This window comes from Talpa europaea (genome assembly GCF_964194135.1).
Source record: "Talpa europaea genome assembly, chromosome: 14".
Lineage (NCBI taxonomy): Eukaryota > Metazoa > Chordata > Mammalia > Eulipotyphla > Talpidae > Talpa > Talpa europaea.
Window position 1 is genome coordinate 81755732 of NC_140082.1, and position 26943 is coordinate 81782674.

The 26943-nt window shown below is 49.9% G+C and overlaps 1 protein-coding gene across 1 annotated transcript in view; it reads left to right on the forward strand.

The window, feature by feature from the left end:
• The window catches only part of ADAMTS17 (ADAM metallopeptidase with thrombospondin type 1 motif 17), a gene marked incomplete at both ends in the record, with an annotated part of 237322 nt that extends 211261 nt beyond the window's left edge, over window positions 1-26061 (forward strand). The window contains 4 exons of the mRNA XM_084254463.1: window positions 17263-17467; window positions 19825-19977; window positions 24633-24810; window positions 25895-26061. Of these exons, the coding sequence (XP_084110589.1) occupies window positions 17263-17467; window positions 19825-19977; window positions 24633-24810; window positions 25895-26061 (703 nt within the window). The remainder of the gene's footprint in view (window positions 1-17262; window positions 17468-19824; window positions 19978-24632; window positions 24811-25894) is intronic.
• Between the last annotated feature and the right edge of the window lie 882 nt (window positions 26062-26943).

Below are 26943 nucleotides of genomic sequence, written 5' to 3' on the forward strand. Positions count from 1 at the left end.
GAAGTTCTCTTCAATTATCTCTTTGAATATTTTCTCTGTTCCTACATCTCTCTCCTCTCCTTCTGGTATTCCTATAACTCTTATATTTCCTTTCCTCATGGAGTCAGATAGTTCCCGAAGTCTTTCCTCGTTCTTTTTCCTTCGTACTTCTCTTTCCTTTTCTGTTTTGGTTCTTTTTATTTCTGTGTCTTCAAGATTACTTATTCGTTCTTCCATTTCATCTATTCTGCTTTCATTGCTTTTCCCGGAATTCTTTAGTTCTTCCATTAATTCTTTGATCTCCTGCATTTCTTTTACTTCCCTCTTTAGGGACTCAATTTCTTTCTTCTGAGCATTGTTTTCCCTCTCTAGGGACTCAATTGCATTCTTCTGATCGTTGATTATTTTTCCCTTATCATTGTTTTCCTTTATGACTTCTGTCAGTTTTTTAATCATGGCAATTTTAAATTCTCTTTCTGGAAGGCTCAGAAATTCTTCCAAGTTATTGTCGTTGCAATCTGGGGGCTGGTTTTCTTTTTGTGGTGTGCTTTTTCTCTGGAGAGTTGCTAGGTTGCGTGTGGTTCTTCTCCTCCCTACTGTCTATTTTCTAATTTGCCGTATGCGTTGGGACACTGTGTTGTTGGGACTGGCCGGCATCTTGGGTGGGCTTCTCTGCTCCCCTCTGGTTCCTCCAGGAGTCATCTGTCAGTTTCAAGCAATCTTTACTGGAGAAAGGTCCCTGTTCTAAAATGCCGATGTGGGGACACACTCCCCTGTGCGCCTGGTCTGCCCCGGCGGTGGGTTCCTGCTCCCCCTCTGGGCTTGGACTGCAGGCCAGAGGGGGTCTGGCGTGGGCGAACTTCCCCCGCTCACCTCTGGCTCCTGAGGAAGCCTTCTGCAGGTAGTCTTTACTGATGAAATGTCCCTGTTCTAAAATGGTGATGTGGGACACACTCCCTGTGCGTCTGGTCTCAGGCACACTCTTCTGCGCGCCTGGTCTGCCCCGGCTGTGGGTGCTCGCTCTCCCTGTGGGCTCAGACTACTTGTTCGGAAGGGGCCCGGTGTGGGCTAACTCCCCAGCTGGCCACTAGCTCCTTCAGGAGCCTCTGCTGGCTTCAAGTCGCTAGGTGGCGCCAGAGATCTCTCCTAGAGCCCTTGGGGAGCTGATTTTCCACCCCGTGGGACAGGGAGCAGAGCGGGGATGGTAGGGTACACCTCAACGGCTTTGGGGTGCTGTGTCTGCCTTGTGCCCCACCGTCATGGGGAACCCACGCCCCTAATTTCGTGCCCCGGGTCTCAGTTCCAAAGCCCTCAGTTCCAGGACGCGGGCTGTAGCCCAGATCAGTGGCGCGGGAATGGCGCCTTTTGAATCCCGCTTCCCTGCCTGGGCGCCTTGTTCCTGCTCACTCAGGGAGGGCCTCCGAGGTCTCCCCGCAAGCATAGGTCGCAGGCGCGGGGACCTGGGCAGCTGCGATCCGATCCGGATCAGCGCGCCGCTTTCTGCGCAAGCTTACCGGGCGGCCGGGGCTGTGTGCTGGTGCTGGTCTCCTCCTGGGGGGCGGGGCTCTCTTTAATGGCGCCTGGAGCTCACCTCCGCGGCGGATCCTGCAGGGTTCTCCACAGCTCCCGTTCACGGGGTGTGGTGGCTGCAATAGTTCCTTTCCACTCACAGTCCCGCTTGCTGCGTCCTTTGTTCTTGTTGGCCGTTTTGGTTTGTTGTTTTCCTCCTCTCTGCCGGTGGGAGAGTGCCGACTTTGTGGGCGGGGGAGGGGAGCAGGGTTCTGCGCTTCCCTCCCTTCTGGTCCTCTTTTATGGCAACTTTCTTCTTCGGGTAGTTTGCTGGAGTCGTCCGTTTATCTTCCGTGTCCCAGTTCTCACTGGGACCTGCCGCTTTTCCTCCCTATTAACTTTTTTTAATGGGAGATCTTACTCGCATCTCCTCGCCGCCATGTTGCTCCGCCCCTTCCCCACCCACATACTTTAAAGCCACGATGTGATACCACTACATACCCATCAGAATGGCTAAAGTAGAAAAGGTCGATGATAATAAGTATTGACAAGGACATGGAGCAATTGGAATTGTCATTTGTTGCTGGGTATGAGTGTAAATTGGTATAACCACTTTGGAAATCTGTTTGAACAAATTCTCATGATTCAGGAATGTTACATTTAGTATATATCCACAGTATGTAGAAGACATGAAGAAGAATATTGAGAACAATGCTATTTCTAAGAGCCCAAAAATTTGTTTTAGTGCAAATATCTACCCTCAGTACCAAGCGTAGACATATGGTCTAGTGGTCTAGTCACCCAGTGGAATACTACACAGCAATGAGAATGGATGAATATATGACAAACAGTATGGCTCAATCTCACAAATGCAGTAATAGGTAAAAGAAGTTGAACACAAATGACAACAGAATGCATGCTCTATAATTTCAATATCCATAAGTTCAAAACCAGGCATACCTAATCATTGGTAGAAGTCAGAATTTCTGGAAGAATGTGAGAAGCTGTCCCAAAGTGCTGGTAATGTTTTTTTTATTAATATGATTTGTTAAATACCTTGCTTTGTGAAAATTCATCAATGCCCTTACAATTTATGTATGTTTCTATATGTATGTTATAATTCAACAAAACCTTTCCCTAACCAAAATGGTATTATTAAAATGAAATAAAAACCTTTATATTAAATATGTATATAAACAAAGAAATAACATTATAGGGAGGAGCACAGAAAATATAACAAAATACACATAGTAACTATAATAAAATAATATTACAAAGTTGAGACCAAACATATTAGAATGAATTTAGCTCACCTATAAAAAGAAAAAAAAATTTCAGATTGACTCATAAAGCAAGTTCCAGTAATATGCTGTTTGCAAGCAACACACCTTTTCTGCAATTCAAAAAATCTAAAAATAAAGGGATGGGCAAATACATGCAAGGGACATGAAAACGTAAAAAATCAGAAGTAGCACTCTTGATTGCAAAATAGACTTTCAAGCCAAAAAGCATTAAACATGAAAAAAAAGTAAATATGTAATATTAAAAATCTTAGTTCACAATGAAGATATAACAATCATGAATATTATGCCCCAAACAGCATAGCAACTGCTTATGTGAAGTGCAAACCACAAGAGAGGCGAAATATACATAGAAATATTAGGTGTAGGAGATGCTAACACAATACTCAAAATATAAAACAGATCAAGTGGCAAGTAGACCAAAACTGAGGAAGGAGAGACAAGACCTAAAGAACACAAGAAGCTGTCGTGTCTACCTAGTACTACACCCTGCTACACCCTGCTACACCCTGTGCACATTCACAGGATCTTCTTATTTGGTCACAAGAAAAAACACCAGTAGACTCTATGAAGTAGAACTATTATACGCAGTACTCCTGGTCAAAAAATAATAAAGCTGGAGATTAATTTTTAAAAATTAAGTGCAAAAGACACCTCTACCTGGAAGTAAAACATATAGAATATAGCACCCACATTTGGCAGCAACTCAAATATGAGAGTGCTAGGGTGTCCACTGGCATTGAAACTATTCCCCCATTCACTCATTGAACACACTTAACTCAGGGCCTATTATACGCCAAGCACTGTGTCCAGAGCTTCCTTTGGGTGGTGAAGACTGTCAGGGATACAAGGCAGTTCCAACCTTGTGGGAAGAATGCATGACGTGGGGCCCAGGACAAATGCCCTGCCTGATTGATGAGGCAGGTCAAGGGACCGGGAGGCTGTGACATGCCACATGACAGCAGGGCAGGCTGGTGCTTGCGGGGAGAGCCCATCTCACCTCCCACTGACTTGTGGCCATGAACGGGCTGCATTGCAGGAGCTCCCCTTTCCTCATCAAGCTGGGAATTAAGTGAAGACTGAAGCACATAACATCTGCACATAGAAGGCTCCAGTGAGTGTTGTTATTGCTTATGCACTTGGAGCTGACTGGGTTACTACCGGAGGAGTGTGGATTTGCTAAAGGGATGTTGGCCAGTTAGCTGTGTCCAGAGCAGGAGATGAGGGTTGCACATGAGTCTGGACACTGCACTGACCTGGATATTGTTGCCTCATGAAGAACAAACTAAAAGGCTAGGTACAATGGCTAAAAGAAGAGAGACAAAGAGGGATTCTGGAGACCATCCTCCCCCGGTGCCTGACATAGTCAAGTGTCATCACCTGTCTGGCTTGCTTGGATGGGCTGATGGGGCAGACAGCACCGTCTGTAGTGCCGTGAGCTCCTCACCACTCACAGACCCAAGCAGACCCTGCTGCTCTTCCACAGACATCACTCAACACCTCAGATCCAGGGCTTCAATTTCTACCCTTTGGAAATCATCCAAAATATGGACATAATTGGCAACTACCCAAATGTCCCACAAGAATGCACTACTTGAGTAATTTGGCTCTATATACAATGGAGTGTTGTGTAAGTATTAAAAAATCACTCTTGAGAAAAGACTTTTTGATCACATAAGAATTGATTCTATCAAGAATGAAATAAGCAAAATATAAAATGATTTGTTTATAGTATAACATCAACATCAAAGAAAAGACCTTTAGGAGAAAAAAACTAGGTGCACATGTATTCTTTGGTTCTCTTGCTTTATATTTTTTTATCTATGTTTCAGATTTTCTTAAATGTGCTTTAATTATACTTACAATTTCTACTACATAGATAAAAAAAATGACTATAGAAGAGTCTTAAAACAAGTGAAAATGTAGGTAAAGTTGCCCTGAAGACCAACACGAAGGTCATTTTAGAACATTACAATCACTGTTCAAATTTCCTAGTTGACAGCTATGGAACTCAATTAAATTAAAAACTAACAAACATTTGTTGGGTCTTCAACAAGCACAAGGTTCTGTGCTAGAAACTTCCCTTCAAAAGAACCAGGGAGGGCCTCCCCAGTGGTGCAGTGGGTTGAGCTCAGTGCTGTGGATCTGGTTGCAGCCTCTGCAGCATGGGTTCAATTCCCGGCCGGCCAGGGAGCTACCCACATGGCACGGCAGACCTCTCCTTTCTCGCCATTTGCATCCCTCAGCAGTGTATTTTGGTCCTTCTGTCTGTTCTGCTCCCTGCTCTGTCTCTGGTGAATCCTCTCACCCTCCCGTGCCTCTGGACTATACCCCAGTTCTTGTATAAAAATAAATAAATCATAAAAAAAAAATATCCAGGGATAAAGCAAGTGCTTGGACAGGAGCACCCACAGCAAAATGTGCCCAGGCCTTGGAAGGTAGAGGGAGAGGAATCTGGATTCTGAGTAGCCCCAAGAATTTCACTGGAGAGTGGATGTCCTCTGCAGTTCTCTAGAAATATCCTGTTGCTTACCCCAAAATAAAAATTGACATCATGCAACGCTTAAAGGAGGGAAAAGATGCCACCGAACTCAATCCAGTAAGACTTGATGTATCAGCCGTTCCTCTGGGGTCCTTGAAATCAGGGCAGGGATGGGGGGCATCTGGGGAGAAATCCTTTAAAGTCTATTAAACAGAAATACCTTTGCTGAACAGATATATGGGAGACCATTTAGAAATCAAGGAGAAGCAGCGTCCGCCTCAGAATAGATGGTTCTGACATGAATAAAAAGTCTTAAACGAATCCAGGGGGATTTCATGCCATAGACGTCATCAAGCTTCATAAAGCCAAAACTCAAACGGCGCTTTCCTTTCTGTTTGGAAGACTCAGGGACTTGGTTTCTGTAGCTCATTAGCCATTAAAATTATTAACAAATTATTATTTTCAATTGAAAGTAGTTATGGTATTCATTATTTCCTCTCATGCCAAGACTCGTCGCAATTGACTCGGAACATGAATTCTCCAGAGCAGCCCGGAGTTTCTGAATAGTTTTGGACCAGGCTCACCGACTCCGGCCCAGTCAGCCTCTCAGGGCTGAGTGGCTAAAGGTCTCCATTACATAATTTACTGAGAACTTAATTGGGACTAATTATTGTGTCTCCCGTGCTTGCCTAGAGAACATCTGCCCAGCATCTGCCGTGACTCCGTGTGGCTGAGATGTTTGAATCATTCTGTGAAGTGAAATAAAGGACATGAATATTTTACTGTGGATTTATCCCACTGCAACTTTTTATAGGAAACTGCTGGTGGTTTTATTAGCCAGCAGCGTTAATACGCAGTGTCTCTCAACGTGCCGGAGCTGAGGTTTGGGGTGTACTGAGAACACGCTGCCTCCCTCGGCAGGATCCGCCCCTGAGGAGGGGGTGATGGTGCGTGCTGGGGGTAGGGTGCAGATCCCAGACTGCTCTGCCCAGGGCCTGTGGAGGCCTGAGTCAGTCCCATAGGGGATTGTGGCTGCGCCATGGCACTTTCCGCAGATGATGGAGAAAGGAATGAATAAGAGTGTTCACCCCATTTTCCGAGAGGGAAAACTGGACCTGGGTTTAGGTGCAGTTCCCACGACTCCCTCAGAAAATTGCAGTGTTGAGTCCCAGACTGGGGCCGGGGGAGCAGGGGGTGATTCCACAGTGCACACGGTTTGGCCCACACAGGTCCTTGAATTTTTAGAGTAACAACCAGTTAGCCTGAGGAGAAGCAAGCCTGGGGCTCCAGAGGCCTCAGCCATAATGAGGTGAAGATGTACGGGAGGGACCTGTCCCCACCCCGGGAAATTACTTGCCATTGGCTACCTAAGAGAAATGAGGAGGGGCGTCTGGGTGCAGGGAGCAGTGTCAGCACCCCTATGTCAGGGTCTGTCAAATCCGGAGACAGAGACAGGAGGGGGCACGCTGGCCTAGCAGAGCAGGGGGAGCTGTCCACGGGCATCTTACTATGAGCTATCCAAATTCTTATGTTCCTTAGTTTGGAGTCTAGTTTTTGTTTGCTGGCATATATTCCTGAAAAACATTTGTGATACTTGGTGGAATGATGGAGGATTAAATGATCAGACTGGGCCTTCGGCGCCAAGTCCTGGGTGTGAAAGGCAGTCGGCACCAGGGAGCCATTGAAGGCTTTGGAGTGAGGAAATCACTTGACTGAAGCGGTGCCTCAGGTTCATCAGTTACTTGGGAGGGAGAAGAGGTGCAGTTAGGAGGCAGCTGCATGACATTAGCACAGTGGCTGTGGGACTGGGCCGGATGCCAAGTGGAGCTTCCTTGTGGGGGTGGTGTTGGTGGCAACCCTTAGGACCTGACCCCCAGGTCCTGATGCCCCCAGGCTGGCCTCTGGAAAAGGAGGGGCCATGAGATTTAGGCAGTGGAAAAAAGGACAGAGGTGGGGGCCTCCCCGGTGGCGCAGCGGTTGAGCGCTGGGTTGCAAAGCTGCCTGCAGCCTCTGCAGCTCCGGTTCGATACCTGGCCACTGGCGAGGGTCCCACATGGCGCGCAGACCTCTCCTGCCGCTCGCTGCTCCCCTCAGCAGTGTATTTCGTCAGTCTGCCTGTTCTGTTCCCCCACTCTGGCTCTGGTGAATTCTCTCACCCTCCCATGCTTCTGACTGTACCCAGTGCTTGTATAAATAAATAAAATAAATAAATAAATAAAACTAAATCTTTAAAAAAAAAAAAAGACAGAGGTGGGATGGGGACCCCCTGTTTTCCTCTAGGTAGCCCCTCACAGAGGTGTGGATCCCCCAAGGTAGAGAGTCAGGGGTCCCCTGCATGAAATACCTGTGCAAACTGTGGCCTCGGTCAGGTCTGCAAAAAGAAAAGAAAAACAAGTCACAGGCTCCAAGGAACCAAAGTCTGATCTACCCGGAGAAAAGGGTGAGGGGCTACGAGGAGAGGCACAGAAGTAGGAGGGAGGTGATAGGCGCTCTCAGCAGCTGAGAAGTCAAGGAGGAACAGTCTTGGGCCCCACTGCGCAGCCCCCATGCCATCAGCTGTCTCCCCATAACTCAGCCTAGATGCCTGTCACCCCTAGGAAATTTATTCTCAGCTTCCCCATAGACATAACCCTGTACAAGCTGTACCCCTCAGGGCACCACCTGTAACTCAGCCGCATAGTATGAGGCAGAAGGATTTGGAATAGACCCGAAGAGAGTCCCCTCGGAGGTCGTAGGCCAGCAGCCTGGCTGGCTTTTTTCTGCTCTGGGGTAGTCGGGAGCCACCTTCAGCAGGAGGGCCATAAGGAGCTAATAAGAGGGTTGCAATTAAAGGCACTGGCTGGTGGGGAAGCTGGCAACGCTGGGAATTCCCTGTAGCTGAAAGCCAAAACTCCCACAGGGCGCTTAGAGCCACTGTCAGCCAGTTCTGCCCTCGGAACACAGTGGCCCCTTCCAGAGGACAGCGCTGGCTCGCTCCACCTGCCAAGAACGACCCCTTAGGAGCGTGTCTGGAGAGTCTTGTGGAATTGTGAGCATTGGCATTGTCAAGTGGGGCAGCAGGGGTGGAATTTCGGGGAGGTCTGCTTGCATATTTCATGTTCAATAATTTTGTGGGGCTGGACAGCTGGGCAGGGACTCCTCTGGGGTTCATCAGGTCTCTGGGTATTTCCTGCAGCCATTTCAGCCCAGTACTTCCCTGTTGGTTCCTGACTGGCACCACCCAGGCTGGTGTCTTGGGAAAACCATATCGCATCATTAATCTGGGGGAGTCTTTTTTCCCTAATCATCCTGGGACAGCGTGCTTGGAAAAAACTACTAAATCAATGAAAAATCAAGTGAGCATGTGTGTGTAATAGGAACACGGGAAGCAGAGTGAAGAAAAAAGGAAGGACGCAGGACATGTGGCCAGCAAATGGGGCAGAGGAGTTTCTTTGGGTGAGAGGTAGAGGAAAGCCACAGCCGGCCACCTGGGCAGGGTTTGGAGCCACCCGCCCCCTCCCAGTATAGTAGAAGCTTCAGGCTGAATGCCCTAGTAGACAGGCCTTGGCCACACAGGCCTCTTAAGACTGCAGAGTTCATTTCCAACATCTTCAAATCAGGACGTTGCGATGAGGCTTTGGATTTTTCAGTTGTACTTTTTTTGTTTGTTTGCTTTTAATTTATTTATTTATGCATACAAGAACTGGGGTACAGACCAGAGGTGCAGGGGGGTGAGAGGATTTACCAGAGACAGAGTGGGGAACAGGTGGATCCACTGAAATACACTGCTGAGGGGAGCAGTGGGTGAGACAGGAGAGGTCTGCTGCGCCATATGGGTAGCTCCCCGGCTGGGATTCGAACTTGTGCTGCAGTGGCTGCGGACAGCTTCATGGTGCTGAGACTCAACCCGCTGCGCCACCAGGGAGACCCTAAGTTGTACTTTGAAGAGAAGTTGCGGCGACACTTGCTACGTGTGGCCTTGATTGTGGTGGTGGTTTCACAACTCTGAACATATTGAATGATGCTCTCTCAATGGCTGCCTGGGGTGGTTTGGAACTTACATCTCCGTGGAACTGTCAGAGGTTGCTCCACTTAAGGAAGGGGTGACCTTGGGCAAGACACTTATCGTCCTCACCTGTATGGGTGGAATCACTGCAAGGAGCGAATAAGTTGAATCATGTCAAATCATGCTTCAAACGCTGCCTGGCAGTCGAAGCTCTCATCAAAGGCTAGCTGGTATTATATCTAGAGAAATATCTTAGGAACTGGACTCCTTAAGCCATATTATAGCTAAGTGTTGACACCTTCCCTCTTCCCTTCCCATCGGCCCTTCTTCCTACCCCTTTCCCCAACAAATTAGAACTAACTAGACTGACTCAAAGAACTTTTTGGGAAATCATGGAAAGTTCTCAGATGCTGGAAAATCACCATCTCAATTTTTAGGGCTGGGCCTCCCTGGTGGCGCAAGGGATTGGGTACCACACTATGAAGCAATCCGCAGCCTCTGCAGCGTGAGTTCTATCCCCAGCTGGCCAGGGAGCTACCCACATGGTGCAGCAGACCTCTCCTGTCTCGCCCGCTGCTCCCCTCAGCAGTGTATTTCAGTCAATCGGCCTGTTCTGTTCCCCGCTCTGTTTCTGGTGAATCCTATCACCCCCCACATCTCTGGCCTGTACCCCAGAGATAAATAAATCTTTAAAAAATAAAAAATAAATCTTTAATAAATAAATAAATCTTTAAAAAAATCAATTTTTAGGGCTGAACTGATACCTTCAAGTCCAGACAAGCTCACATTCACAGACCCCAATGTTCGCTCCTCCTGGTGCACTTCAGGTTTTCATTTCCTCCGTTACAAAACAAATATGTGCATAGTATTCATTTTCGGGGAAATGTATATGAGAACTCATAACTCTCGAGTTTTAAGTGGACAAACGCTGAGGGGATATTTAACGTGCAGCTGCAAAGCGTCGCCCTGCTCCCCTGGGGAAGCATCCCCACCCCGCTGTGAAGTCCAGCGCCGCTCTCCTGCTCCTGCGTACTCAGACATCTGTCCAATAAAAGCAGCCGCGTATCTTCAGAGACTATAAATGGCACATGCTAAAGCCGTGTGTGGAGCATTCTCATAACAGGCTGGCTGCCGTCTGGCCTGAGCTGAGAGCGACTCAGGTGGACATGAGGGGCTGGTGCTGCCTGCTGTCCTCCAGAAGAGCCTGGGTGGTCAGTGGTCTCTCAGCTGGTCAGCAGGCTCTTAGCTGGTCGGCCTCTGCCCTGCCTCCTGACCCCACGCCCCATGCACAGTGTGACAGAGCTACAGGGGTCCGGGAAAGAAAGGCCACTTCTGCAGAGCAGAGCAAAGACTTTGCAGTCTCTTGGCTGGACATCCTCTGTCCAGGGGACAGTGGTCCTGCAACAGCAAGAAAGGAATGAGGGTCACCTCCCTGGGGCCTCGCAGCCCCACCACCTCCCCACCGCCGCCGCCTTTACCTGTCATCTTGTCCTCACAATGTAGAAAGGCACACCTTGCAGATGTGGTAGGTTGGGCTCCAGACCACCTCAATAAAGCGAGTCACAGGAACATTTTGTCCCAGTGCATATAAAAGTTATGTTTACTCTAGACTGTGGTCTATTAAGTGTGCAAAAGCGTTATCCTAAGAGAACAATATATATACCTCAGCTCAGTGTGACTCAGAGCCCAGTGAGCTCATGCCGTTCATTGGAAAAATGGTGCCGATAGGCAGGCCTGGTGCTGGGTGGCCTCAAACCTTCTATTTGTAAAAAAGCACAATATCTGCAAAGTGCAATAAAAAGAGCTCTGCTGAGGGGCCTCCCTGGTGGCGCAGGCTTAAAGATGGTACTATCAAGCTAATGCCAGCCTCTACGGCAAGAGTTCGATCCCTGGCCTGCCAGGGAGCTACCCACATGGCGCAGCAGACCTCTCCTGACTCCCCCGCTGCTCCCCTCAGCAGTAGATTTCAGTGGATCGGCCTGTTCTGTTCCCCACTGTCTCTGGTGAATCCTTTCACCCCTGCACCTCTGGCCTACACCCCAGTTCTTGTATGCATAAATAAATAAATCTTTAAAAGAAAAAAGAAAAAAAAAGCTCTGCTGTTCACTGCTCTTGCCCCTGATTTACAGATGAGGGGCCCGAGGCTCAGAGGAGGTCACAGACTCATGCCAAGTTACAGGATTTGGTACTCACTGCTGCTTTTCATGTTCCCTTCATTCAAGTCATGCAGATTTTTTGAAAATTAGAGAAAAAAAAGTCAGTTTGAGAAAAGTGTGTTGGTTCCAATGCCCACAGACTGCCTGGTCCAGCGGGCTTTGGGGAACAGCAGCTCCTCTGAGCAAATTGGATGTCTACATTGAGGGTAGTTACACCCATGATAGTAGCTGATGCTTACCTGGTCCACACAGTGTTAGGCCTGACCACTTGGTAGCTTTTCTCTCTTTAACCTGTGCTGAAGCTTTCTGGAGCCTCTGGAGCTGTTTCCCAGCCTTCTCTTTATGCTGTGGTATGTGGCATTTGATATTATGATGGTATTTGCATAATAAGATAGAGGGGATATTTGTCGCAACAGAGGTAGGCACAGATTAGCTGCTCAGCTAATACCAGTTCCTTCCTTTTGATGCATCTTGGAGATGGATAAAGTTGGCATTGAGTGGTGGGTAGACCACTGGCCAGCTTGAATACTTGTTTTGAAATACAACATCTCACACTGTTTATGACAATTTGAAGTTGTCGAAAATAAATGACCTCATGATGTTGTCTTCCTTGGTGATCTCTATTTGAGAGTCACATTATATTCAACATAAGGTACCTGTGTTAGGACAGTGACCCCGAAGATGCTCTTGTTCCTTTGGCCCATCTCAGCAGATCTCACTAGATCCTTTACCTAGTTTAAATTTCAACCAAATTAGACTAGAAACTGGATTTTGCATAAAGCTGAAAGTTCTCAGGACTGTGAATGTGATGGGTTGGTGGTAGACAAAATCATGTCCCCAAAGATTAGCTGCTCTAATCTAATCACATCCTAATCCCTGCAGCTCATGACTATGTGAGGTTACCCATCAAAGAGGCATTAAGGATGCAGCTGGAACTAAAGATTTTTGGTTTTTTTTTTAAAGATTAATTAATTAATTAATTTATTTATTTATTTATTTATACAAGCACTGGGTACAGTCAGAAGCTCAGGAGGGTGAGAGAATTCACCAGAGCCAGAGCGGGGAGCAGAGCAGGCCGACTGACGAAGTACACTGCTGAGGGGAGCAGCGGGTAGCAGGAGAGGTCTGCGCACCATGTGGGACCCTTGCCGGCGGCCGGGGATGGAACCGGCACTGCAGAGGCTGTGGGCAGCCTCGCAACCCAACGTTCAACCACTGAGCCACCGGGGAGGCCCTGGAACTAAAGTTGTGTCATGGGTTGAATGGTGCCCACCTAAGGACATATGTTGAGATGCTCATCCTCAGTATCTCAGAGTGTGATCTTTGGAAATAGGGTCCTCACAGATGTAATCCATTAAAATGAACCCTTAATGGTGTCCTTATAAGAAAATGTCATGAAAGACAGAGAGATGCAGGGAGACGACCAGGTAAAGACAGGTGGAAATTGAAGTGATGTATCTGTAAGCCAAGGACTGTGGGTGGCCACCGAGCTAGGAGAAAGGTGTCTAGGTTCCTCTGAGCCCTCAGATGGAACCATTCCTCCCTACATCTTGATGTTTGACTTCCAGCCTGCAGGGCTGTGAGAGAATAAATTTCTGTTGCTGTGATCCTCCCATTTTGTGGTCCATTTTCTGGCAGCCCTGGCCAGAATGGATGCAGGTTGCTAATCAGCCAGCCCAAAGCAGAGTGATTACCCTGGACTGTCTGAATAGGTCCAGTGTCATCCCACAGACCTTTAAAAGTAGATGAGGGAGGGCTTCCCTGGTGGCACAAGGGGTTAAGACACAACCTATGAAGCTGTCCGCAGCCACTGCAGCACAAGTTTGATCCCCAGCCAGGGAGCTACCCACATGGCACAGCAGACCTCTCCTGTCTCACCCGCTGCTTCCCTTAGCAGTGTAGTTCAGTCACTCCTCCTGTTCTGTTCCCTACTCTGTCTCTGGTGGATCTTCTCACCCTCCACACTTCTGGCCTGTACCCCAGTTTTTGTATGCATAAATAAATCTTTTAAAATTTTTTTTTGAAAAGTGGACAAGGGAGGCAGAAGAGAAGCAACATGATATGAGGAGTCAGCCTGACATTTTTTACCTTGAAGCTAGAAGAAGGAACCACCTAATGAATGGGGAGCCACCCACCTAGAAGCTGGACAAGATAAGGAAACAGAAGGAACCAGCCCTGACAGTATAGTCCACTGAGATCTGTGTCAGATTTCCAGCCCCCAAAACTGCAAGATAATAAACCTGCTGGGGTTTTGTGGTTATTTTTTTAAAGATTTTATTTTTACATAAAAGAGCTGGAGTACCGGCCAGAGGTGTGGAGGGTGAATCCCCTGAGCTAAAATAAAGAGACCAAATGGGGAGTGGAGCAGGTGGATCTACTGAAATACACTGCTGAGGGGAGCAGTGAGCGAGTCAGAAGAGGTCTGCTGCGCCATGTGGGTCACCTCCCTGGCCAGGGATTGAACTTGTGCTGCAGTGGCTGCGGACAGCTTCATAGTGCTGCGTCTTAACCTTGTGCCAACAGGGAGGCCCAAAACCTGTCTTATTTTGAGTCGCTAAGTGTATGGTAACTTGTGATAGCAGCAGTTTAAAAAAATCTCATGCAGTGCTGGAGCTGCCCAAAGGGTCTGATTAGAATGATTGAACTTGAAGTATGTCCAGAGGAGCTGAGTCTGTGCTGGACAGAGAAGGAAGTCCAGTCCATCCCACCGCCAGAGCCTGGATTAGGGACGTGTTAATGGTGGCATCCTCCAGAATTACAGTTTTATTGCTTTTAAGAAGAGCCGCTAACTCAAACTTGGCTAATAAATGTTGCTGTTAAGCTTTTTAGGGGACACAATTTTAAAAAATCAGATTTACATTGTTAATTGTCATATAAATTGTTTTATGGAACTGTAATCCCTTTCCCAAATTACTGGACTTGGAACCAGCGAGGCTTTGCTTCAGCCTTCACTGCTTTCTGTCCAGCATTAGGATGACAAGTAGCCCCTCAGTGAAACAATGTACAGTGGCCAAGTTCATTCACAGCTAACCACCCCTGCTCACCTTTCAAGACTCAGCTCTGATACTACCTCCCCCGACTCCCAAACCGCCTGACACCAGGACATACTGAGGTGCCTCCTTATCCCGCGCACAAGCATGTACGTGCGCACGCGCACACACACGTGCACACACACACACACTCCCCCATGCTCATCTCTGCCTGAGCAGTGAGCCTTGGATGCTGATGGCCCAGCTGGCTGCAGGCTCCCAGGGGGTTATGCTGTGTTTGCATCTGTGTGTCCAGAACCCCATGCACAGCTGCAAGTGGGAGCAGGGCGGAGCTGGGGGGGGCACAGCTGGGATGCGCCAGGAGCTGCCCTGCACTGTCACTTTTAATTGTAGGCTGTATCAGTGCTCCCTCCTCTTCCCTATGGCATCATCCAGTGAGATTCCAGGTCCCACGTGGTGGGGTCAGGAGGCTGCTTGGGCTTTGGGCAGAGCTTGTTTTGAATCCCAGCAGGCTCCAGGAAATGAGAACTTTTCAATACATCTGACAATGATCTTAGTGCTCTGAGGAGGGGTGCAGGGGCAGCCCCTTTTCACAGCTCTCAGAGGCAGGAGCCCCCCGTTGGGAGAACAAGGCAGGCCATAGGTGGGCTTCACACACATCTGCCTGTGCCTGGGGCTATGTCATCCATTCTGCTGCTAGGCCCTGGGCCCTGGTGATGAAGGAAATTGCAAGGGGTCAATGGATTCTTCTGGAAAGGGAAGGATGGATGCATGGGCTGTTTTCCTTTCTGTCATAGTTTTGCAAAGCACCCTCAGGGGTAAAAGGGAGACACCCAGAGGCAAAGGAGAGAAGAATCTGGAAGGCCTCCTGCAGCCCCTCAAGCGCTGTGTGAATCTGATCCCCACAGATCTGAGTTCTTTTTTTTTTTTTTCCTTACATCTTTGTTCATTTTTGTGCAATATTTGATTTCTCCCCGCAAGTGTAATCCCCATAAATCTCCCATCACCACCTCCTCCATAAACCTTCACCATAGTCCCTTGTGCTCTTCCCTCCCCTGCTTTGGAGTTCATTATTGTTACCCAAGTCTACACTGCTTCCTTTTGTTTTAAGATTTATTTATTTATTTATACAAGCACTGGGGTACAGTCAGAAGCACAGGAGGGTGAGAGAATTCACCAGAGCCAGAGAGGGGAACAGAACAAGCAGACCAACAAAGTACACTGCTGAGGGGAGCAGCGGGTGGCAGGAGAGGTCTGCGCGCCATGTGGGACCCTCGCCCAGCAGCCGAGAATGGAACCGGCACTGCAGAGGCTGCGGGCAGCTTCGCAGCCCAGCGCTCAACCACTGCGACACCGGGGAGACCCCTACACTGCTTCCTTTTTAAGCACCAGATGCACCTCTGCTAGTGCCTACTCCTCCACCCACTCTCATGGGCTGACTTGCAGCCAGACCTCCCCCGTCCTACCCTTCTGCATTGGCCTGTGTGACCACAGGTGCCAGGCATTAGCTGGAGGACTGTCCCCTGCTATTGTGTTGACCCCAACTGGAAAACAGCCACCAATCCAGGTCCTGTCTTATATTTGCTGTCCCACCCTGGAAAGTGGGGCCTCCTATTTTCTCTCCTCCCTCCCCTTCCCCTGCTGTATGTCTCAGATCTATAATTTGCCTGCTAGTTTTCACTCTCTCTTTTTTTTTTTTTTTCTTCTCTGGCCCTTTGTTTGGTTGTCCTATATTCCTCCTATTAAAAAAAAAAAAGCTCTTACTCTCCCAGGCAGTGATGGGGCAGGAGGCTGGGCCCCAGGAGGCAGGGCTGGTGACTGGCTCCCAGCCATCCCCCATCCCACCGAGGGTGTCCTGGATGTAACCTCCACCCACCCCTCCATTCCCTAGAGCACAAGCTCTGGTTGTGTGTCCAGAAATGGAGGTGGGGCGCCCTGTGCAGTGCCCCCCGCAGGCAGGCGGCTCTCCCAAGAATAGAGCATAGAGGCCCCACTTTCCAGGGTAGGACAGCAAATATAAGATAGGACCTGGCTGTTTTCCCAGTTGGGGTCAACACAATAGCAGGGGACAGCCCTCCAGCTAATGCCTGGCACCTGCGGTCACACAGGCCAATGCAGAAGGATAGGGTGGGGAGGTCTGGCTGCAAGTCAGTCCGTGAGAGTGGGGCAGAGGAGTAGGTGCATCTGGGGCTTAAAAAGGAAGCAGTGTAGGGCCTCCCCTGGTGGCTCAGTGGTTGAGCGCTGGGCTGTGAAGCTGCCTGCAGCCTCTGCAGCACCGGCAAGCAGACCTCTCCTGCCGCGCCCGCTGCTCCCCTCAGCAGTGTATTTTGTCAGTCTGCCTGTTTTGCTTCCCGCTCTGGCCCTGATGAATTCTCTCACCCTCCGGCATTTCTGACTGTACCCAGTGCTTGTATAAATAAATAAATAAATCTTTAAAAAAAAAAAAGGAAGCAGTGTAGACGTGGGTAACAATAATGAACCCCAAACCTCCACTGAAAGGGAGAGGAAATGACCTCATGCCCTCCTGCTGCTTTCAGACCCCACCTGGTCCCTTCTGTCCAGGATAAAGCAATCCATTTTAAGAACAGTAGTGGCTGATTAGAGAATTAGAATGAAAAGGACTGAGGGTCTGCCATATGCAAATTATTTTGGTCAAGCAAAAACTTAAAAAGGGAGTAAAAAAAAATCATCTTCAAATATTTGAGAAGGTATTTGTTTCTATTGCAAAGCTCTCTCCATCTGTTTCCAGCTCTTGCCCCCTCCCACCCCAGGCTGGAGATGCCATAACCCATCTGGGAGGCCCTGGGAGGAACCCAGCTTCCCCACCCAGTTCTCTCACTGTCTTTCGTCCTCCTGGCAGGTGGGTGGCAGGCCCCTGGAGCCCCTGCTCAGCAACCTGTGAGAAGGGCGCCCAGCATCGGGAGGTGACCTGCGTGTACCAGCTGCAGAATGGCACACACGTCACCACGCGGCCCCTCTACTGCCAGGGGCCCCGACCTGCGCCCGTGCAGAGCTGTGAAGGTCAGGACTGTCTGTCCATCTGGGAGGCGTCCGAGTGGTCACAGGTATGTGTCTGTCCTGCCACTGCCACCAAAGTCATCACCAGGGTCTCGAGACGAGGCCACAGGGACCCCAACACCATAGCTTTCACGTTTGGTGTTTGTGACACATCCCCACGTGTCACAGTTGTTGCTCAAAGCTGTGCTCTGCTCAGATTCTTAAATTCCATCTGAGATAGCAGCAGGACCAAAGAAAATGGTTACTATGTTTTTGATGATGTATTTATTTATTATGTTTGATTTCCTAAGAAAATTCTTATTAAATGTGGATGGATGGATGGATGGATGGATGGATGGATGGATGGATGGACAGACGGACGGACAGACAGATAAGATGGATAGGTAGATAGACAGATGGGACAGAGACATACCTTTTCATTTCCTTGAGGCTAATTGGATCTGTCATGTGGTCAGCTTGAGACGATGCCTTCAAAGGCTTTCTTTTAATTCCACAGCAGTCTTTGCAATTGCAAGAGGCAGGCAGAGGCTAAAGGGACAGCTCTTAGTGTACACGGCAGAGTTAAAATCTCATGCCATAAAAACAGCTTGGAAAGAGGCCAGTTAAGTTTTCATTCTTAACTTTGAAGACAGATCCTGGAAATATCATTTTATCTTTGGTATTATCATCCTTCCAGGCTTTGCACCGATTTTGCATTAATGATTTTGATTATTTGGCTATAAAACAGAAAAATAGCTGAACAAAAGACAAGCTTCCCTCAGGTCCTCCATCAAATGTGTTCTAAGAAAGTCAGAAAAGACAAATCCAAGACACTCTTCAGTGTGGAAAATATTTTTGAATTTCTTCCTTATTGCCAAACAGTTGGAATTATTTTCAATAAGAAAGAATTCAACCCATTTTTAATGAACGAAAAGTCTGCCCTTGGCTGCTCGAAACCTGGGTTGAGTTTTGAGGCAGAGCTTGACATGTGTCCACTTCAAGACCTGAGTCTTCATGAAATGCTAGGAAAAGGTAAAAATCTTGATTTTGTTTTATTTATATGTACTTAGGTTTATAAGTTTGACATTCAAAGATCTTTTGGGGAGAGGGGGAAACATGGAGGGGCAGATACAGCTGCTCCCCCTTTCGCCACACCATGAGCCTTAGGGACTTCATCACCTGGCTTTTGATCCAAGCAAGATTTATGCTCCAAGCAGATCAAAACCATAAATTTTCCGCTCAGGCTCTTTCTTATAGGAAAAAAAAAAAGATTCCCTACCAAAATACCCAAGCCTGATATTATCAGCTATCAGTACTAGAAAATGCAAGCTTATTGGAGCAAGATTTAAAGAACTACCTCTCTGTCTCTACCTGTGTCTCTGATCCAGATGCTGAAATGGAATCTGCACCAGTCAGTTTCATTCTGGCAGAGCACATGGGCTGGAAGAGCAGGGCCTTAGACACCCCCCCCTTTAAAAAAAAAAAAAAGGATTTATTTATGCATACAAGAACTGGGGTACAGGCCAGCGGTGTGAGGGGGTGAGAGGATTCACCAGAGACAGAGTGGGGAGCAGAACAGGCAGATCTACTGAAACCCACTGCTAAGGGGAGCAGCGGGAGAGACGGGAGAGGTCTGCTGTGCCATGTGGGTAGCTCCCTGGCCAGCTGGGTATGGAACTCGTGCTGCAGTGGCTGTGGACAGCTTCATAGGCTGCATCTTAACTGCTTGCACCACCAGGGAGGGGGCCTCAGACCTCTTTGCTTCAGTTTTCTCTCCTGATCCCCCTGCCCCACCCCTGTCCCCCACCCCATCATGAGCCCAACATCATTTGCCTTTGGACTCATCCACTATGTTGGTCTTTTTTTTTTAAAAGATTTATTTATGCATGCAAGAGCTGGGGTACAGGCCAGAGATGTAGGGGGTGAGAGGATTCACCAGAGACAGAGTGGGGAGCAGAACAGGCAGACTGAATGAAATACACTACTGAGGGGAGCAGTGGGCAAGACAGGAGAGGTCTGCTGCGCCATGTAGGTAGCTCCCTGACCGGCCTGGGATTGAACTCATGCTGCAGAGGCTGCAGATTGCTTCATAGTGCTGTGCTTAACCCCTTGCGCCACTAGGGAGGCCCCATATTGGTCTTCTGAACCTGGCAATGGGCCGCTAAATTCCACTCCCCTACTTTGACCTGCTGAATGCCCCAAGTTCATCCCACTCCTGACTCCTGTGACCCTGTCCCTTCACTGGCCACTTGGCCAGCATCTCAGCTGGGACGATGTCCATCAGGCTCTCAAAGGCCAAGAGCTTTTTGAAGATGCAAGCACAGCAACCCCACCTCTGGCACTGGGTCTGGCGTGTGGATTTAATGGGGAGAGGTAGATTCGAGCTGAATTGCACCAGATTAAATGTCCAAACCGTGTCTTGCAGTGTTCTGCCAACTGTGGTAAAGGGACACAGAAGCGGAAGGTGACGTGTACCAACTCCCAAGGGAAATGCGATGCGTCCACGAGGCCGCGGGCTGAGCAGGAGTGCCAGGACTACTCTGGCTGCTACGAGTGGAAAACTGGGGACTGGTCCAAGGTGAGTCCAGCGCATTTGCATCTCCATCCCTCCCGGGGGGCTCAAGGTCCCCAAGAGGCAGGGAGTCAGCCCTCAATAAGGTAAGCCCAGTCTGCAAACTCTGTACCTGCCAGTGATTGCACCACCTCGTGCCTGTGCAATAGGAAGGAAGCTGAATACCCCCAAAACACAAAGGGGGGTGCTCTAGGTTCCTGTCTGCCATCCATGCAGCATGCCCGCTGCGCCCCAGCATCATGCAGTGGACTAGACCACCCAGCCATGGAGAGAACCTCTAAGCCTGTGGGAACTTTGGCAGCAAGGAGGAGGGGTGTGAGGGCAAGCAGGGAGTCCATTCACTTCCAGGACCCTCGGGAGGGCGCCTGGAGGTTGTGGGGGTGGGTCAGGACGCTTGGGGTAGGAGAAGGGATGAGCCATCTCAGAGAGCATGTGAGCCACCCCCATGGGAGCAGCTGCTTTACAGCCATCACAAGAGGGAAAGAAGCCTTGCTGTCTAACCTTTCTTTTTTTTGTTTTTTTTAAGATTTATTTATTTATTTATACAAGCACTGGGTACAGTCAGAAGCACGGGAGGGTGAGAGAATTCACCAGAGCCAGAGCCGGGAGCAGAACAGGCAGATTGACGAAGTACACTGCTGAGGGGGGCAGCGGGCGGCAGGAGAGGTCTGCGCGCCATGTGGGACCCTCCTCCGGTGGCCGGGGAGCAGCCGGGGATCGAACTGGTGCTGCAGAGGCCTCGGGCAGCTTCGCAACCCAGCGCTCAACCGCTGCGCCACCAGGGAGGCCCTGTCTAACCTTTCTTTACGCATTCTCCTGGCATCTTTGCCTGACGCCCATTTACTGGGGATGGCCAGAAGTACCACAGTGACATGTGAGAATCATCCAACTTCTGGAAAGGCTTTTCCCCCAAACAGCACCATTTCTAAAGCTACCCAATGAGAACACAGAGCGTGATGGTGTTTCCTCATAGGCTTAGCACCTCGAAACTCTCTTGCTTTCTCTTCACTCACAGGCTGCAAACTGGGGGCTCGAGAGCCTCTGGCTTCTGCAGGACCCACATAGTATCTTAAACATTTAGGACGTAAAGGGTTAACATTTCAAAATGGGAAAATTTCACCTGAAAAATTAGGCTCTGGCCTCTCTACAGAAAGCTGGCAACTTGACCATGTAGCAGCGTGACCAGGGGCTGCCCCCCACCCCCCACCCCCTGGCTCCTCACAGCCATGTCACGCTTCCACTCACCTGCCTCACCCAGGCAGGTAATTTGGTTTGTGCATCTGCTTTCTGCAAAGAGGAATAGTTTGAGTGTTGGAGAGCAAAATTTATCGGGACCTGGTTCTTGCAGAAATGCCACCCTCACAAGTCCGAATACAAAAGCCTCCAGACCCTTGGCCTGCGTAAAAGCCAAATTTCAGGTTCTCATTTGCTGGCTGTGCTGAAATGCAGCATCTGGACAGCAGTGAATTTGGGGAATACCAAAAAGCACCTCCATCCTATTTATTCCCTGATTGGAAAATCTGACCAAAACACGAGAACCAAGACCAACAGTTCAGTTTCTCCAAAAACCAACACATGAATGTCAGAGAACTTACTGGGGAACTATGGGCATGAACCTGACATTGGAGGAGAAACTTTATCGGAAGGTTCTAGCAGAAATGCCACTGAACTTGGAGTCACATGATAGAGGCAGTCAGGGGCCGAGTTACGATGCTGTCCCACCCCTTAATATGTGGTCACCTGTCTGATCCTCGGTGTCTCTCTCTGCAGTGGGGACCTAACTCTGGCCCTGCCTGCTTCTCAGAGATGAGAGCTTTCAAGGTGCTAGTAGGTGGGATTAAGTCTTCGCCAGCTAAACCCTTTCTTCTGCCTCTAATCCACCACCAGTGCTCACACCATTGAACGTTGCTCAGTCACCAGGGAGAGTCTGTTCCAATCTGCTCTGACTCAGTCTTATCAGGGCTGCCCAGGCTTTGATAGAATCTGAGATGACCACAGCTGCCTGCCCTCAGGGGTGTTAACTGTTTCCAGATCAGTGCAAATCATCCATGTCTCCCCCTCAGGGCTGGGTCCACAGACTCCTCAACCCAGGAGGAGGGAGATGTCACCTCACATGAGAGAGGAAGACATTGTGTTTCTTCCTAGAACTGCCTGACTTTTAACCAGAGGCATTCATCACGCCTGAAATGGTGGGATGTTTCTAATTAGAAGCAACTTCTTCTGGAGGGATGATAATAGATGGGTTTTTCGAGAAAACTGTTGGCGCTCCATGTTAAATGTAAACGTTCCCTTTTACTGCAAAGATCAAAGCAACCAGCGACTTCCTGCGCAGGGAGGCCAGTGGAGGGGCTGGTCTGGCTGACCAGGTCTCCCCATCTGAGCCCAGACATCTCCCGCTGTACTGAGGAGATGGCACTCCCAAAAGAAGCAACAGAACCCAGGGATGAAGTCAAGGAGAGCCTCTCCCCACAATATTGCTGTGTGGGTGCCTTCCCCACAAGGCTCTCTGAGGCCTTCCTGTGTTTCTGGGAGGGAGACAGGCCTAGGTACAAGGCCTCAGCAGTGGGCCCCCTTGTGTCAGCGCGGGTGCTGCAGAGTTGCTGGCGGGAAAGCTTAAGACAACAAACTGGCAGCTCCTGTTGTCTCCTCCAGGCCCCAGTTTTGCCAACCAGAATCAAGAGCTCTTGGGATAACCAGCTCTTGGAGGTCATCAGGAGTCATGTTGGCCTCGGGTTCCCAGAATCTATAGGGTGGAAGGCTGTAAATTCAGGGGGATGGGGAAACCCAAAGCTAAGGCCGAGGATGGGATGGAAAAGCAGCTTGAGAAGTTTGATTGAAGCACGCGCGCGTGTGTGTGTGTGTGTGTGTATGTGTGTGTGTGTGTGTCTGTCTGTCTGTCTGTCTATGAAAGCATTTCCAGTTTCTAGACTGGAGCAAAGACAGTGGGGATTTTCATTATTGTTTAAACCTGCTATTCAGGTTTCAACAGCTTCTGAGGTTTGCATTACTCATGCCAAGTCTGGGGAGAAATCTGTCAAAAATGCCTTTGAAGAGCTGTTGACATTTCACCAGCCAAGTGCCTTTCAGAATCAGAAGGAATGGAGTTACTGTAAGGGTGTCCTCTCTATCTCTCCCCCTCTCTTCACTCCCTCCCTCTGCCCCAGCTCCCCCTTCCAGGAACAGCCCTGTGGGAACATGGGTGGTTGCATTGCATGAAGGTCCATCCTGCATCATGTCTCCTGCTTACCCCAGAATCTGTGAGGAGACCCCACTGTGCCCGTCTCAAGGAGCCAGGACTCCCGCACATATCAAACATTCCTCTCACCAAGATGGTCACCAACTCTTTAGTTAATTGTCAGAACATCTTTGGGATCTAGTGTTATTTACAGGGGTGGTTTGACAGCTGGGAGAGGCAAGGAGTCAAGGTCCTTGCCAAGGTGAACCAGTCACCGAGGTCAGGCTTCTGGGTGATGACAGACTTTGCGGAGTCAGTGGTGGGAGGCCCGGGGCTGAGTCCTGCAGGCACCAGCCCCGGAAAGGCCCACACGAGTGTGTATTCTCCCAGCACAGGATACTTGTGAGAAAAGAGCCTCTTTACGCTTCACAGGGGACACTGGGAAGTTAAGGGCAGGTTTCAAGTTCTCACCTCTGGCTGCCCCACTGCAACCTGGAGAGTTTTTTTTTTTAAATTCCTTATTTTCTTTACTTAGTTCTGGTTTCAACCCTCCAGGCTTGTGGGAAACTCAACCCCATTCATTATAGAAGACCCCCTGGTTGGGGCCTCCCTGGTGGCGCACAGGGTTAAGCACCACACTGTGAAGCTATCCACAGCCTCTGCAGCAGACTTCAATACCCGGCCAGCCAGGGAGCTACCCACATGGCACAGCAGACCTCTCCTGACTCGCCCACTGCTCCCCTCAGCAGTGAATTTCAGTCAATCTGCCAATTCTGTTCCCCACTCTCTCTGGTGAATCCTCTTACCCCCTGCACCTCTGGCCTGTGCCCCAGTTCTTGTATGCATAAATAAATAGAAGACCCCCTGGTCATCAGGCCCAGTTCCTCTTGGGTGCCACTCTCTGCTTGCAATGAGGGTAGAAGGTAGGAGTGAAACGCAGCCAGCCTAACACTTCAGCAGTTGCCTCGTCTCAGCTCTGGCTGCTGCAATGAAATACTGCAGGCTGGAGGCCCTAAACAACAGACATTTATTTCTCACAGTTCTGGAAGCTAGGAGTGCAAGGTCAAGGCGCTGGCCAGTCCATGTCTCAATGAGGCTTCCTGGCCTGCTGAGGGCCGCCTTCACCTGTGTCCACGCAGGGAGAAGAGAGCTCTGGTCTCTTTCTTCTTCTTCTAAGGACATGAATCCCATCCCAGGGCCACACCCTCATGACCTCAACTAAACCCAGATACTTCCCAAGGGCCTCACTTCCAAATATCATGCCATTGGGGGTTAGGGCTCCAAGGTTTGGGTGGGGAGGGACTGCGAACATCGAGTCCATAATACCATAAAATCTTGAACAGTAATAACCCTTCAGGCAGCTGTAGGCAGCCAGTCCCTCTCATCCTGCAATTTCAGTCACCTGGGAATGACATGTAGGGGCTGCATTGTGGCCCAGGAGTGCCCCCCACCCCCGCCCCAACTCAGGCTGTCCCTGTCTCCGCAGTGCTCATCCACCTGTGGGAAGGGCCTACAGTCCCGCGTGGTCCAGTGCATGCACAAGGTCACCGGGCGCCATGGCAACGAGTGCCCTGCCCTCGCCAAGCCAGCTGCCTACAGACAGTGCCACCAGGAGGTCTGCAACGACAAGATCAATGTGAATACCATCACCTCCCCTCGCCTCGGTGAGTGGCCCCCAGCTGCTGGGCATGCGGCGCCCCATAGTTGGTGAGTCCCCGCTGCCAGAGGCTCCCTCCTGGCCCTAGAGAGGCCAACATTGGGCAGTTCTGTAGAAGATTGGAGGTTTCGGTGGTGGGATTTCATCCCTTGCCTTATGAAAGCCGTTTGCTAATTGCAGTCTCATCCCACTAACCTCTCTGCCAACAAATGGGCACACGGGAAAATGTTCGAGGATTCTCGTCCATGAGGAGAGTCGAGGGAGGGGCTGTCTTCTAGAAATGAAAGGTCTAGGGGTGTCATCCGCAAAGCCTTGGTGTTGTGCACCTGGGCTGTTCCCTGCGCTGACGCTTGAGAAGACAGGTGTTACTGATTTGCAGACTTTTAATTTGGCAGAGAGTGGGTTGGCCCTGGTGCTCCGAATCTGTTCTTACCCGGCCGTGCCCCAGGCCGGCAGTGGCATGAGGAAGAGGGACATTTAACACTGACCTGATGACTCCTTTGCACAGAGTTTCTACTTTTCCAGAGAGAAATCCTTAGGGCATACCCCCATCGGTAGCCCTTTTCCCTAATGTGGGAGCATCACCACTATGAAGGGGATTTCTTGGCACCTTCACTGGGGAGATCTGAACTTGGAGAGGGTCCCCCAAGGTTTTTGCAAGTCCAAGCCCCCTTGGTATCTTGGGCGGGGCCTTCTTCCACACCACCAAAACCCTGCAGGAGATGCAGGCCACTTGTATGTGCTGTGTCCCTGTACTTTTGCAGGTCTTCTGACACCCACTGCCCTGTGCCATTCATAAATGTTTTATAAATGTTTCATAAATGCCGACAGTGCTGGCATCCTCTACCACAAAATAGCATTCACTGCCATTTAGTTCAGAAGCCAGACAAGCACACTCTACCAAGGTGTATCCTCCGTAGAAGAAAGCAACCTGCCAGCCTCCCTGGCAGGGTCCCTGATTCCTGAGTCTGTGTCCGGCTGCAGGTGCACCTGGGCGAGGCAGCCCCAGGGCCCAGCCCCCTGCCAGGCCTGCTCCATGCCCTCCATGCTATCCGTAACCCCTGGGCTTTCTCTCCCCATCACCCCCTTAGCCGCCCTGACCTACAAGTGCACGCGGGACCAGTGGACAGTGTACTGCCGGGTCATCCGAGAGAAGAACCTGTGTCAGGACATGCGGTGGTACCAGCGCTGCTGCCAGACGTGCAGGGACTTCTATGCCAATAAGATGCGCCAGCCGCCACCGCCACCGAGCTCTTGACACCCGGCCCGGAGGTCCCTGAGCGACGCTCTGACATGAGGTCTGAGCCCTGATGACAAGGCTACTTGGAAGCCCACCCACCGCGAGCACGCCAGTCCCGTGGCCAGGGCCCCAGGCCACGCCACTCCCAGGCTGTCCCGAGACTCCGAACGACTGTGTAGACCTTGAGAGTAGATTTGACGTTGGCCGCTGGTGCTTTTGTACTTAATATATTAACAGCCACTGGATGGCTTTCTGCAGTAAGGAAAAAATAGGCCTCAGTCACAAAGTAATTGTCACTTCTAAGGTTCCATGTACCTCAAAGGGAACACCTCCGGCAGACTCTTGTCAGAGGGAGAGATGACGTCTGGTGCTTCTGTCTTGGCTTTCTTTCAACGTCTGAATTTTGGTGCTTGATGTACCACAGGGGGAATAATAACCCAAAAAGGAGACATTTTAGGCTAAAGCGGGCTTTATTCTGAAAGCCGGCCACACCCTGGGCAGACGGACAGAAGGCTGGGGTGCCGGAGCCTGGCCACGCCCCGCAAATCAGTGCTTGGCCTCCGCCCGTCTCTGCAGGCCTGTTCTCTAGCTCCTGGGGCTCAGAAGTTCCATCCTGAGAGCTTGAGTCTGTATCATCCAACGTGTGCCAGGGCCACGTGTTCTGGCAGGTTCGAACTGGGGAGGCATCTCGTTTTCAGATCTCTGCTGTCCACCGCTTTCTTCAAGGTGCTATGAGACTGGACGCATGCTCATTTTGGCAATGGGATTATTGCTTCCTGGCTTACAGGTGAGCTCAGGACCGCTTGGCCAGGGGTCTCGGGAGCTCCTGCTCCGCCTTCCGGGGGCCTCTCTGCTAGCCATAAAGCTTTGCATCTCGCAAGTAGCATCCCAGTGACCTTG